The sequence below is a fragment of the Gossypium hirsutum genome, chromosome A12 (genome assembly GCF_007990345.1).
Source record: "Gossypium hirsutum isolate 1008001.06 chromosome A12, Gossypium_hirsutum_v2.1, whole genome shotgun sequence".
Lineage (NCBI taxonomy): Eukaryota > Viridiplantae > Streptophyta > Magnoliopsida > Malvales > Malvaceae > Gossypium > Gossypium hirsutum.
Window position 1 is genome coordinate 1,343,887 of NC_053435.1, and position 14,890 is coordinate 1,358,776.

A 14,890-nucleotide genomic window follows, 5' to 3' on the forward strand; every position below is an offset into this window, starting at 1 on the left:
GAAAGAAAGGAAAGCAAGAAGAATGATAAGGTATTTTAATTTATTTATTTTTAAATACAATGTAGAATTTTGTTAGAAATTTTATTATTTAAAAGTTTGTTAGATTAATAATTTTGTTAGCTTCTGAATGAAAATTTTTGCATTAAAAATTTTATGGAAGCTTTTTGCTATTTGAAACTATTTTGAGAATTTTAAAATTTTTTTAACAGAACTAGTATTGAATATGGAGAATCAATTTTTCGTATGCGTTTATTTTGATGGAGAAATTTTGACAACAAGCGTAGGATGTATATTTGAATGTCGCAAACAAGTACCAATGAGATTCAATAGAAATATCTCTTTTGATGATATGAAGGAAAAAATTAGTGAAAAAATTTATAAACGTTGTAGGAGAAGGATCTCGAAACTTTTCTACAAGTTTCCAGTTCCGACGGATCCCATAAAATTCACCGAAACGGAACTTGTAGACGATGAAGACGTGGAGACAATGGTCGCTCTTTATTGTGGGACTTGGAGCAACCAAAATGGACCGATTCAGTTATTTGCTGAGTTAGCTGGTGTGGAGGAAACTGAAAATGCCACTCCATTAGGTGAAGAAGATGGAGCTCAAGAACCGTGTATGGTGGTTCCGGTATCATACGTTGGTAGTCAATCAACTATATATGGGATCGACATTGATTTTAATGCTGCACCCGAGACTGCTGTGGTTGGTGATGATGTATACCATAATAGTGATCCTTCTGATCATAAAGTCGATAGTGAAAGTGATCCCGACATGGATGAGGTCCCGGATGATATTGACGATGAAGGCGTGAATGGCGAAGTAAATGTTAATGCGTCTTCAGTCGGGAACCAGATTCGTCGTATTGTGATACATAATAATCCTGGGGCACACATGTTTTGGATAGACCCCGATGCGGCGCACGTAGCCGAGTTCCCAGAGTACCCTGAAATATAATCTGCTTATCGGATGGCCATATATTCTGATCCTGAGGAGTTGTTCGTGGGCCAGAGATTCGAAAATAAGGAAGAGTGCGTATTTGCCATTAAACGGTATAGTATGAATATATCAGTAGACTATAAAGTCATCGTGTCTAAACCGACATTATATATTGGAGAGTGTTGGAAGTCGGCAGAAGGTTGCAATTGGCAGATACGAGCTGCATTTATCCAAAAGTCACAGATGTGGGAGATACGAAAATTTGTTGGGCCTTACATATGCACTTCATCACGTATGACAGAAGATCATCGAAAACTTGATTTCAAAACTATCTGTACGTACATCATGCCAATGGTTGAAGACATGCTGACCATTAAGGTTTCGATACTGATTGCCAAAATACAGGCACGATTCCAGTATCGAGTGTCATACCGGAAGGCATGGATAGCTAAACAGATGGCAATAGAGCAATTGTACGGAGATTTCGATGCATCATATAATGAGTTGCAGGGATGGATTGTCGCTATGAGGGAGTACGTACCAGGGACTGCCATTGAGTTGCAGACACAACCTTATTACGGCCCGGATGAGCAACTACAACCGAGAACAAGAATTTTCCAACAGATGTTCTGGACGTTTAATCCATATGTATGTGCATTTCCCAACTGCAAGCCGTTTGTGCAAGTAGATGGGACATGGCTATATGGTAAATATACACAGATCTTACTTCTTGCGATTGCTCAGGACGGGAACAATAACGTGCTCCCGATTGCGTTTGTCATCGTAGATAAAGAGAATATGGAGTCGTGGGAATTCTTCCTTACAAACCTGCGGAGGTATGTTGTTAGTAATAATAGTATTTGCATCATCTCCGATAGAGGGAAAGGATTAATTGCTGCCATTAGGCGTTCTGGTATGCCATGGAGATCTGTTTACTGCATACGGAACATTGCGTCTAACTTTCATCGAGATTATAAGAATGCAGACTGGAAGAGACAAGTTGTGAAAATGGGTAAAGAATAACCTTATCCTTTCAATATATAACCTAATGTTTTGTGATGAGACTGTAACTTATATTTTCTTAATACATACACAGTGTACGAGCTTGAGCCATACATTTTCTGGCAAAGGATGACTCGACTTGAGAATGACTTGGAAGGTCAAACGAACACATCTTTCCGACAATGGTTGGGTACCATGGAGCCGTGGCAATGGGCTCAAAGTTTTGACGAGGGCTTTCGTTACGGTCAAATGACCACAAACTTGGTGGAGGGCATCAACGCTGTGTTATTGAAAAACACGACATCTTCCGATTTCATCTGTCTTTTCGGTTACATTCTACAGGTTGGCTACCTTGATGCCAAGAATTGGTCAGCAACAAGTCAACCAGATGGAGGCATGACACGTGTTTGTCGAATATGTCAGGGATGTAATGGTTCCAAACTGTCGGATGGCGAGGTTAATGAATGTAGAAGTATATTCACGACGTAATGAAACGTTACACGTTACAAAGACCATCGGTCGTCGACCCGGTATACCACCTAGGTCCTACGGAGTTGATCTCCGAAATAGACGGTGCGATTGTAGGAGGTTCCAGACACTTTATTATCCTTGTGCACATGTTGTAGCAGCTTGTGCTAAAGTCTCGCTCAATGTAGATCAATTTATCGATGAAGTGTATACCCTTGAACGCACGTTGCGTGTATGGGAGAATGAGTTTCCCGTACTTCCTGACCTATCTACTTGGGAGGTTCCTCCGATGACATTCGAGCTTGTCCCAGACAAAGGGTTGCGTAGGAACCCAAAAGGTCATCCGCAATCATCTAGAATCCGTAACGAAATGGACATTAGAGAGAAATCCGATGGGAAGTTGTGTGGAGTATGCAGATTACCAAGTCATAATCGGAATAAATGCCCGCTCCGAAACTACCATATTGGACAATCATCGCGATCAGATAGAAATTAAGATTTTGTTAATTACATGTTGGAAGAAAAAGTCCCACCGAGTAGCATTAAATGGATTTTTTAAGCATTTTAAAATTGATTGTTTTTAATACTCCTCTTTTTTTTGCAATTATGTACTTCAACCCAAGCAAATCCAAAATTCGCCTTCGAAGCACATGTTTATATACAATTTACATACTTACTCTGGGTGAAGCATGACTATTTGTGTTCATACATACTTAACTCGGATTTATTATGTATTTCATTTACTATTATAATAACGTTATTCAACCGGGCGAATAATGACTATCCTTTGTAATTAGATGATAAAAAACTCATTACATAAATAGTCATTACATAATTTGCCAAAAATAAATTAAATTGATAAATAAAATGCCAAAAAAATTATTACATAAAAAAGGAAGTTATTTATATTACAAAACCCCCTAAAATTGATGGTTTGATGGTGTGGTTCTAGGGGTATATTTTTATGGAGCCCGATGTTCACGTTGCGGACGACTGTGATGATCAACATTCTCTTCATCTGTATGTAGGGGTGTGTGAAACATAGACGAAAAATCATATGTCTCAAACGCCATCGATGAACTTGAGCCGAGAGGAGTAGAATATGGTGGTGGATATGGGTCGGGAGGAGTAGAGTACAGCGGTGGATACGGCTTTGGAGGAGTTGAGTACATGGGTGGATACGGGCCGGAAGGAGTAGAGTACTGAGATAAATATGAGCCGGGATGACTGGAGTACTGAGGTGGTAGTGGGTTGAAGATATCAAACTCTGAATGATATCCGTGGCCTGAGGAGCCCGAGAAATAGTCATCGCCCCCTAAATCTGGATGATAAGAACTACCTCCAGAGTGTAGTTCTGGCTCTGGCTCCTGCTGTGGCTCTGGCTCTAGTGCATGATGCGGATCTGGAAGATGTTGCCCAATTCGTATCGTATGTGGGGGGACTACCATCGACCGCCCACCAAACAAAAATGGTTTCCCTATCTCACAATACCACTGTAGGTACTGTAACGAGGGCTGAAGATCCAAGCCACGATCCATATGAGGTACCCTCTCAAACCGGTTGTTCCATATCGTAACATATTCTTCATGCTCATCTCCCCAATCAAGCCCATGCCTCCCCCTCCTGGTCATCCCATGGATATCCTCCAATCGTACTGGTGGACTCGGGATATATTGAATGCAACCGAACTGCCGAAGTACTCGATCGCCATGATACCACTCCACTATCTGAAAATTAATAACAGGTGCGCTAATACACTATAAGTTTGAGTGGACGGGGGCAGACGAGGGAATAACCGCCATAATTTCTAAAACAGAATACGACATCCAAATGAACTGCACAGTTAATCACATTTTTTATATTAACGTAGGTCGAGCGAAATAAAATAATAAAATAAAATTAATATTGGAAAAACTTACCCTCTCTCCAGAATGATTCTCGATCATCAGGCGGTATATCGGAACCGTGTATGACCTTCCGATACCCGGATTTGTGCTCCATCTAAGAAAAAAATTGTTAGAACAACATAATCCGAAAAAAAAATCAACTAATTGTTACAACGCATAAAAATTCATCACCTATTAACGAGTGGAAATATATATGATTGGTGACTAATTGATGCCAAGAATGACATCCGGTAAAGTGCCCACGACTGCAGCAGTATGAGGCATCCGCCTATGTCCATCGCAGATGGATCTGTCGTCCGACAAAATTCTATATACAACATGGCTAACACTGCGGACCCCCAACTGTATGAACGGGTGTTATGCAAATTAGATAATAGGGGTAAGTACATCAAGTGAACAGTACTGTCGTTTGATTCCGTCATAAGTACACCCCCTATAAGGTGTATAATGTAAGCTCGAACGGCCTGCATCACCTCCCGTTCATTGGCAATACTCGACAAATACTCAAAATTGGCCTTTAGCCATGACAACCTCAAACTGGCAAATTTCCCCTCACTTGGCGAGCGTCCAAGTAATTCATAGCAAATGGTTGCCGGCCTAGAGATCGAACTTACGCCCGTGACCGCGTTCCCGTCAATGGGGAGCCCGAGCTATACTGCAACATCTTCTAGAGTGATGGTGCACTCCCCGCACGGCAAATGAAATGTGTGGGTCTCCGGACGCCATCGCTCGACTAAAGCGTAAATCAAGTCATATCGCAGATCAAAAGTCCGGATCAATGCTGCTGATCTGAACCCGGCTAACTCCAAGAACGGTATTAGGCGTTCATCTGGCTGAAACCCTATACTATTAACACGGCCTCTCAATACGCGGTACGACTCCTGACATTATTATATTAGCGAAATAATTAATACAATATAATTTAATTCAACAAATAACATGACTATGAAATAAAAATTTTATTTCCATCTCCTTAATGGTACTTGATATGTGATTTGTATTATCAATCAAAGAACCCATTTGTTACAAATCTGCAATTAAAAAAAATTGAATTCATTTTTTCTTATTTCAAAAGATACAATAAATTTTTTCAAATTTTAGAAATAAACACGGTAAATATCTCATAATTTCTCATTTTTTTACCTACAATTTTTTTATGTTAGATAACAATAATAATATAATTAAAAACATATAAACTATCTAAATATAAAAAACATACGAATTAAAAAAAGAAGAACTAGAAACATATCTAATTAGAATAACTTCCAAATAACCTATAAAATTATGTAACAAAAAATTTAATCAATATTTTAATAAATCAATAAAAATTATCAAATAAATATATAATAATATAAAATTGCATTATATAAAAATTACATTAAAAAATCACAAAACATTAAACTATAACCACTAACAATTTATAATCATATACTAACACAAAATAACTATAAAATTATTTTTTTAAATACATTACTAAAAAAAATCACAATACACTAATACACACTAAACCACTAAACACTAACAATTTATATAACCTAATCTTAAATTACTAATAAAATAGCTATAAAAATATTTTTTTTAAATATATTACTAAAAAAATTACAATTCGCTAATATACTAAACCACTAAACACTAACAATTTATATAACCTAATCTTAAATTACTAATAAAATAGCTATAAAATTATTTTTTAAAAAATATATTACTAAAAAAATCACAATACACTAATACACTAAATTACTAAACACTAACAATTTATATAACCAAATCAACTATAAAATTCTTTTTTTTTTAAAAATATATTATTACTAAAAAAATCACAATACACTAATACACTAAACACTAACAATTTGTAACCTAATCCCATAAATTATTAACAAAACAAATAACTATAACAAAATACAAAAAAAAATTATAACCTAATCATCAACTACTAACAAAATAATTATACAATTTTTTTTAAAAAAATTACATTACTAAAAACTCACAAAACACCATAATTTTATAATAAATTACTAAAATAATACATTACCCTTTTTTTTTTCTTCTTCTTCTTCTTCCTTCTTCTTCTCCTTCTCCTTTCTCTCATTTCTTTCTCACAGTCGGTGGCTGCTTCAATATAGGGGGAGGGAGGGAACCATGCTTATAAGGTCCCCCATAAAATTTTTTTCCCATGAGTGATATGACTCATGCATGAGAAAAAATAGGCAGTATGTAGGGGGAAGGCACCAGCAGCAGGGGGTGTTGTGCCTACCTGTCAGGCACGACTAGTCGTGCCTACTTGACAGGCACGACCCGTTTAGGGTATTTTTTACCCGTATAAAATCCATATAAAACTCATATTTTTATATATATATTAATATAAATATTAAAAAATAATATAATAATAATTTTTTAAACGAAAAAAAATTAATATTAAAAAAACGGTTGTGCCTGTCAGGCAGGCACGACCTAAAAAAACATACCATTTTCGTAATTAATCTGACTGACAACCTATTTTGGTGTATAAATTTTTTTAATAATATTGAGGTAAAAAACCCACATTTGCTAATACTTTCTAAACTAATAAAATTTAAAGTGAAAAAAAAAGAATAATTAAAAAATTATTTTTATTTGAATTTAATAAGAATTAATGCAATTTATTGTATAAAAAAAAAGGGAACTACTTCCATTTTAAGTATATTATTATTTTGATTACTTCCATTAAAATTTCAAACAGAAATTTGATATGGTATTTTTTTAAAATTTTTATATTGTACGTAATTAAAGTAAAATATATGTCTTTATTATTCATAAAAAATATTATTTTAGTTTTAAACTTTTAATTTAATTTAAATAAGATAAAATTATTTAAAAAAATGAAATATTTGCGCCTTCAGAGTGGAAATGGGCTACCATAACCTCAAAGAACCCACAAAGGAAACGCAGATAAAAGAAGAGTTGGAAGAACACTGGTTCCACTTGTTGTGTTTGCAGTGTTGAAAAATATAGATATCACATATATAATAAAGGTAATTACATGTTATTATTTACTAAAAGTGACCTAATTTGGTTAGAATTTTATTGGGATTTAATTATTAAATAAAGTATGAGTCAAATATGTGTTTAGAACTAATATGCTAAGGTTATAAATATTAGGGTTATAGTCTCCAAATTACACAGCAAAATACATTTTCTAAGATCCCATCATTAAGAAAGAGAGAGCAAATATTCTCTGAAAGATCAAATCCCTAAGATCCGGTAAAACTTTAAGTAATTTATGGATTCAGGTACGCTTCCGCATCTAGTTTTGTTCTTAATTTATTCTTGATGATTTGACATGATAGATCCTGGTTTATTAAGTTTTATTTTTAGATTTATTTTACAAATCTAACAAGTGGAATTTGAACTTTGTCATGTTGAACTATATGCACTGCAAATTATGTCCATGATTTTCTTGTTGCCGCATCCAACTCATTGGCCAAAGAATTGTCATCCTTACATTTTTGTTTCCCTTTTGCATCTCTTTAGAAAAATTTGCCACTCGTTTTGACAAAGATTGGCCTTTCCGAGCATTATAAGCTATTTTTTTTCTTCTTTTCCTTATCTCTTCCACAATATCTACAACTCTACCAACTTAACCCCAACAGAAATAAAACCGCTGCCCAATTACATACCGTAGACTTGAGGTCTCTCCCCATTGGTGGTGCTTCCACGAAAATGGAAAGAAAAAAAAGACCAAGGCATCATTACAACCACTCGATTGCCATAAGTGTAGAAGCCCAAATTGCCCGGGCCCGATTATATCAAAACCCAACCAAACCTCTAAACCCACTAAAACCCTTAACCCATGACCCATTTACATCTACCCAAACCCATTACAAAACCCAAATATTAAACCCAATTCAAAAGCCCATTAAGCCCCCCCAAAAAAACCTAACCCCAAAAAAAAAACCAAGAAACCCTAGCCACCTAGCCACTTTCCCACTTGTCCCATTTTTCCTCCCATTTTTTATATCCATTGTCTACCACCACCACCTATAAAATAGAAAAAGAAATAATAGAAAATCATGTAAAAGATGGGTATAAAAAGCCATTCAAAAATCATGTAAGGGAGGGGGAATTTTGATCAATACAAAGAATTTATCTTCAAAAAATACCTAAAGGTGATTTTATCTTCTTTATTATTTTACTCTTATTTTTATTTTCATTTTTTTCCTTTTTTCGAATCTATTAATCTATATATATACATCATAATAAAAAAATATAATAAAAATATATATACAAAACAAATATAAAAAAAAATTACCTTTTCCGGCCACCGCGACGAACGGCGGTCGACGGTCGGCCGGTGACCGACCCCTGGCCAGATTCCCCTTCCCCCCTCCGTTCTCTCTTCCCTCTCTCTTCTTTTTCATTTATGTTTCGTATTTACCTTGGATTTCATATTATTTTGCTATTTAATTTAGCTTTAAATATTAATCATGTTATATATGTAATATTGTTATCACTATTATTTTTATATATTGTTATTATTATATTGTATTTAGCTATATATATATTTTCTTTATGTTCCGTTTCTTACTATTATATGCATATATATCTATTATTATATTTATTATTAATATTGTTAGCATTAGTACTTTTACTTAATGTGTATGTAGATATACATGTACATATTAATAGTTTTTTATCATATGTGTATATTGTATATATTATATTTATATTATATATATTCTTAATGTTATTAGTTGTATACTTTTTGTATATTTCCATGTATATATTTTATATTGTCTCATGTACATACTCCGAAATACTATTATACATATACGTATTTTTAATACCATATTGAGTATATATTATTGTATTTATTTTTATTCCGATTATATTTATTATTAATGTTAGTACATATATTTCACCATAAGTGTATATATACCTTTTTGTGTATATAATATTATTTTCGTATATTTAATTATTATTCTAAAAAAGGGTTATAATATGTACATATTTATGAAGTATTATTAATAGTATTATTTTTAAACATCATTGTTATTTTTAATATATATATTATGTACACTTTTTATTTCTATTTTATTTTTTTATTTGTCAATATTAATTATTATTATTCTAATATTTTGATATTTTAATATGTTATATTATTCACATCACTATACGCATTTTTTACAATAATATTCTTAGATTTTTTTTACTATCATTTTAGAAACTTTTTACATTTTAATTTTAAGAATAAGGCAATGTACCGATTTTAACATTAAGTCATTGATTTCATCGCTATGTTGGGTGAAGTTAGTCGGCTCGTGTTAAAAACGGGATATCCTTCTAAAAAACCAAAAACTTACAACTTCTCATTTCTTTCAATCGGATCACACTTAAATGTCAAATTGAATTCATATTTTTGAAAATCAAGACAACACGTGTTTAATAAGATACCAATTTTGGGCGTCGCGAGGGTGCTAATACCTTCCTCGAGCGTAATCGACTCCCGAACCCAACGTTACTCTGGCTTTTGACGTAGACCTAAATTCGACATTCATTTTTGTGCAAGAATAAGTTTTCTTTTCTAAAAAAGGATGATTTATTAGGTGTCCGGTCACACCTAGAAAAAAGATCGGTGGCGACTCCCTTTTTTAATAAAATCGAAAGTCGATTTTTAAATTTTCAAATAATCGCCTCAATTAGCGACCGAAAGAGAAATTTTTACGTCGCTACAATAAGAATGTCATCAACATATTGCAAGTTTTTCTACACGCTTGGCTCAAACATCCATCATCTACATTTGGATAATTCAATGAGCAATTGTGCACATACAAGAACAGCATAACCCCGCAACTCCTACAGACACTAGAAGTGGAACTAGAGTTCTTCCAACTCTTCTTTTATCTGCATTTCCTTTGTGGGTTCTTTGAGGTGGTGGCCTGGTGGTTGATTGAGGTGATGGTGGCCATTTTCACCCTCTGCGAGAGGCGCAAATGTCCCAAATTTTTTTAAGGTTTTACCTCATTTAAATTAAATTAAAAGTTTAAGGACCGAATGATAATTTTTTATGAATAATAAATACATGGATTCTACTTAATTACATGGAAAATAAAAATTAAAAAAAATTTAAGCTATACATAATCAAGTGTCTCAATTCTAAAATTTTTTTTAATGCCTAAAATGAAATTTATTTTTTACAATTGGGTGATTATCTATGTAGTTTATCTTATAAAAAATAGGTAAATTATACCGGTAGTTACCTAACTATTAACATGTTTCTATTTTGATTACATAATTCTAAAATTTTTTTATTTAGTCACTAATATTATCGACATTTAATAGTTTAGTTACTTATTGTTAAATCATTAAAGAAATACTGATGCCATCATTCTATATTGGCATGATAATAAATTTAGCCCCTAATATTTTTAGATTTTATAAATTTAGTCATAATTCTAGGAATTCAAAAAATTTAGCCTTCAACTTTACATATTCTATCAATTTAATCTTCATTTGATAGAAGTCTATCCCTCAAGGTTACTCATAAAAACTGTAGAAACAGCATTTTGATAAAATTTGTAAATATCAGAGGATCAAATTTATTATTATGCCTAAAAAGGCACATCAACATTTTGTTAGTGATTTAACGAAAAAGTCACCAAATATCAGATATCGATAATGCTAATGAATAAATCAAAAAAAATTATGAAATTAGATGACCAAACAAAAATACACTAACAGTTAAGCGAGTATTCATGAAAATTATCCATAAAATTAGTAACTAGGTAAACCTTAACAAGCAATTGTAATGTTAGCCACAATCATTTTGGCTAATTTGGCCTCTCCGCCACTGGACAGTCATGTTAGAATTAATTTTCAATGCTTTTAAATTAATTGCGTGTGCAGGCGGTGAAGTCAACCATTTCTCGTTTCAACAATTTCGATTAGACATAAAGTAATATTTAGGCTTTATTTTAATTACCATTTTCAAATATCTTCTTCGCAAAATCTCTTATGTTAATATGAAAATCAGGATATTTATTATTTCATATGTGGTCTATTATTAGAGCTTTACTTTTTTCTTGTAATTCACTAACAAAAATACTTCTCAACACTTCTCAAAACATTTTTAAATTTATCAACTTAAGTTAGTTTCGAACTTTTTTTCACATTAATTCTTGAATTTAGATTCCATTAAACATATTAATCTCTTTTTTAAAACATAATGCCATATTGTTATCTGATTTTTAAAGAATTATATAAAAAAATTTAAAAAATACGAGTATAAAATGAATATGGAGAATAAAACATCCAGGCATTCATTTCTCATAGCTCAATTTGGATGTAATTTTTAGATAATTTTATATGCTTTTTTTATTTATTTATAATTTTGATGGGATAAACAGGACGTGAGTTTGTCTAGATCTATTCCCAGCAAGCACCTTTTAATTTTTTTTTAGGTTTTTCCTAATTTAAAAAAAATAAAGAAACTCATTTTTTATAATTTTGTTTTGATTTTTATAAATTTTAAAATTTCTTTACAAATTTTAAAAAAATTTATTAAATTCCTATAGTTTGTTATATTTTAATAGCTTTTATTTATTTTCTATAATTTTTATATTTTAATAAATTTTATAATTTTTTTATAAATTCTTATATATTTGAAATTTTATCTATTTTTAAATATTTTTTGAAAAAAAATTAAACTCCTACTTTTTTTATACTCAATTGAGTACTTAAACTGTCAAAATGTATTAAAAAAAACCTTTAACAGTTAACTTTAACAATTGACTATTAAAGTTATTTGCCCCTAATTTTTTTCAGTTAAAGCCACCCTGTGTCAAGATCACGGCGTGACATGTTACAAAAAAATTATAAAAAATAAAAATTATAAAAAAATAAAATATTAAAAATTATAAAAATCATAAAAAAAATATAAAAATAGTGAAATTTTATAAAGTCATAAGAAAATTATAAAAAAATTCAAAGAAATATAAAATTCGTAAAAAAAAAATATAAAAATTATCATACCAAAAGAAGCCTTTTATAATTTTTTTATAACTTTTATTGATTTTTAATTTTTTTTATCATTTTTCGTCACATGTCATGTTTTGTTACGACATGTGATGACTTCAAATGAAAAAACTAAAGGTCGTTAACTTTAACGGTCAACGGTTAAAGTTAATTTTGATGCATTTTATAATTTTTTATGATTTTTATAAAATTTTATAATTATTTTTTCTAATTTTTAATAAAATTTAAATTTTTTATATTTGTCTTAAAACTTAATAAATTTTATAATATTTATTTTTTTTATAATTTTTTCTCACATATAACACCGTGATTATAATATGGGATAGCTTTAACTGAAAAAATTAAAGGCGATTAACTTTAATAGTCAAACGATATTTTTAATGCATTTTAAAAATTCAAGTAACTAATTAAGTAAAAAAAAAAACAGAAGCTTTATTGTTTTTTTTAAGTGTAAAGACTGCAATAATAATAATAATAATAATAATAATAATAAAACAATTAGATTAGGGATCTAGAATCGTCGTACATGGCATTTGTTGAGCAATTAATATTAGCGCAACTTGTGATCTATTCCACGTCGCATGCATCAAGGAATATACCAGATTTTCCCCTCTATAAAAGGTGACTAACAATGCCGCTCATAATCATCACAACCCATCTTCAATCTCGTATAACCAAGTTGGATTAAGTATAATTCAAACAAAAATGGCTAGTCGATCATGTTTGTTTATTTTTCTTCTACTTCTAGCATTTCAATCCTCCGTGATTAAGGCCAATACTGTTGCTGTTCTTCCACCTCAGTGCAGACCCATAGTGGCTGGCACCTTAGCACGGTTTGAATACCTTGTTAACTTCATCATAGGTTATGCAGAATTTCTTCTGCGTTCTTCGACTGGTGCTGGAATCGAGGATATAGCACCAGGTCTGGTTCAAGGTCCCGTTCCCATCGGAGCCACCGTTGCCAATCTCGATAACGCTACCCGTGCCGCTATTCGGGAATTTGGCTTAGCTCTGGTCGGGAATCTCAGGTTCGATACTTTCATATTTTTCCATAATGCAGCCAATGTTGTAAAAACATTTTTTTAATTATTTTTTATTTTTGCAGGGCGATTGTGGATGAGACATTGCTCCGTGCTCCGCTCTCAAGGCCACAGTTGAATTTTACCGCTGGAGTTTTTGCCGGTATTCTTAATCTCTCTGGTTTAACTCCTCCATTCAATGTTTACGGAAGCACAACCCAATTTCTTCTGGTCGCCGAACCCCTTACTTCTTCTCTTCTACAATTCTATTTGGCTCAAGTTACCCCTTCGATTGCCGGCAATGATCAACAGCAGGTAACTACGAATCTTGGTATTAAATTTTGGAGGTTTAATTAAAATTTCGCAAATATCACATATCACTGTCTTCATTTTTCTTATTTAGCTGGCAGCTGGAATCGGACTCACTGCCGCAGCACAAGCTGGGTATTTCCGAACACGACTCAACGCCATAGTCAATTCACCGGTGCCACCTTATACGATGACAGTAGCTAATTTCACCAACACTACTGCAACAGCAGTTAACCAACTGGGATTGTGCGGTGTGAAAAACGAAGGTTTGATTGTGCCACTATCACTAGGAGCCGAGAACCGAACTACCACCAACGTCGTACCTGGTGATGTCAATTCCCTATCACCCCGACGTACTGAGAGGGAGGTGTTGAGGATCGTATTTGGAACTCGCAACGCCACCAGGCCCGGTGGAATTTTCCTAAGTTTCAATGGGGCACTTTTTCGACAACTTGTTGCCTTAAGACAAAGCTAAGAGCTTTGGAGCACTAGCCATCACAACAACATCCAATGAAAGCTAGCTTAGAGTTTGGAAATAAGACCATGCATGGTATAAAAAAAAACATGCACTAGATAGATAGATATATGCTAGTTCGAACTTCGAACAATCAATAATACAGCATTGCAATTATGTTGTAAGCCTTCCTCCTATGGTGGTTGAGCAAGAATTATGATATTAATATGCATTGTTATAGGTTATTAAAAAGACTTAATCGATTAATATTTTTAATCCAATCAATTTGTGATATGTGCAATTGATTAATATATTATTTCTTATTTAAAAGGTAAAATTGTTTAAACTTAAGGGAAGGTCAAATTCTTCTAGAGTTTGATGGTTCCCCCAACAAGTCACCATTATCTTTGGGTCGGATTAGGTTTTGTCTCCTAACTCCGTCAAGAAATCAAGTTGGAGATGGAGTTTACAAAGCGAGAACTCCTTGTTGGATTGGACTGTATGTGACTCACGGGCCACATTCTAATTAGGGAATGTACATGTCACGCTCTTGGTAAGAGTTTAAACCCTTGCATCTAAGGGCATGAGCCCTGCCAAAAGCACGACATGCACGTCCCCATGGTAGATGGTCTATACATCATGCACGGTCCTATCTAATGAGGTATTCTCGTTTCATGAATTCACTTTTGACTTGAGCTCTCAATGGAATTAAAAAGCAAAACTTCAACCCAGTCCAAAGACAATATTAACCTACTAAAAGGCCCATCAATTATGAACAAAT

At 32.8% G+C, this 14,890-nt stretch overlaps 1 protein-coding gene across 1 annotated transcript; it reads left to right on the forward strand.

Annotated features, from left to right (window-relative positions):
- The first annotated feature begins 12,807 nt into the window (after positions 1 to 12,807).
- On the forward strand, positions 12,808 to 14,390 carry LOC107929891 (desiccation-related protein PCC13-62). The gene is made up of 3 exons (XM_016861427.2): positions 12,808 to 13,355; positions 13,433 to 13,661; positions 13,750 to 14,390. The coding sequence occupies exons 1-3, from the start codon at positions 13,033 to 13,035 to the stop codon at positions 14,128 to 14,130; spliced, it is 933 nt and encodes a 310-aa protein (XP_016716916.1). The 5' UTR covers positions 12,808 to 13,032; the 3' UTR covers positions 14,131 to 14,390.
- Positions 14,391 to 14,890: the final 500 nt, after the last annotated feature.

Coding starts and splice junctions, on each gene's coding strand:
- LOC107929891 (XM_016861427.2), top strand. CDS start 13,033: ATGGCTAGTCGATCATGTTTGTTTATTTTTCTTCTACTTCTAGCATTT. Junction 13,356..13,432: donor GCTCTGGTCGGGAATCTCAG/GTTCGATACTTT, acceptor TTATTTTTGCAG/GGCGATTGTGGATGAGACAT. Junction 13,662..13,749: donor CCGGCAATGATCAACAGCAG/GTAACTACGAAT, acceptor TTTCTTATTTAG/CTGGCAGCTGGAATCGGACT.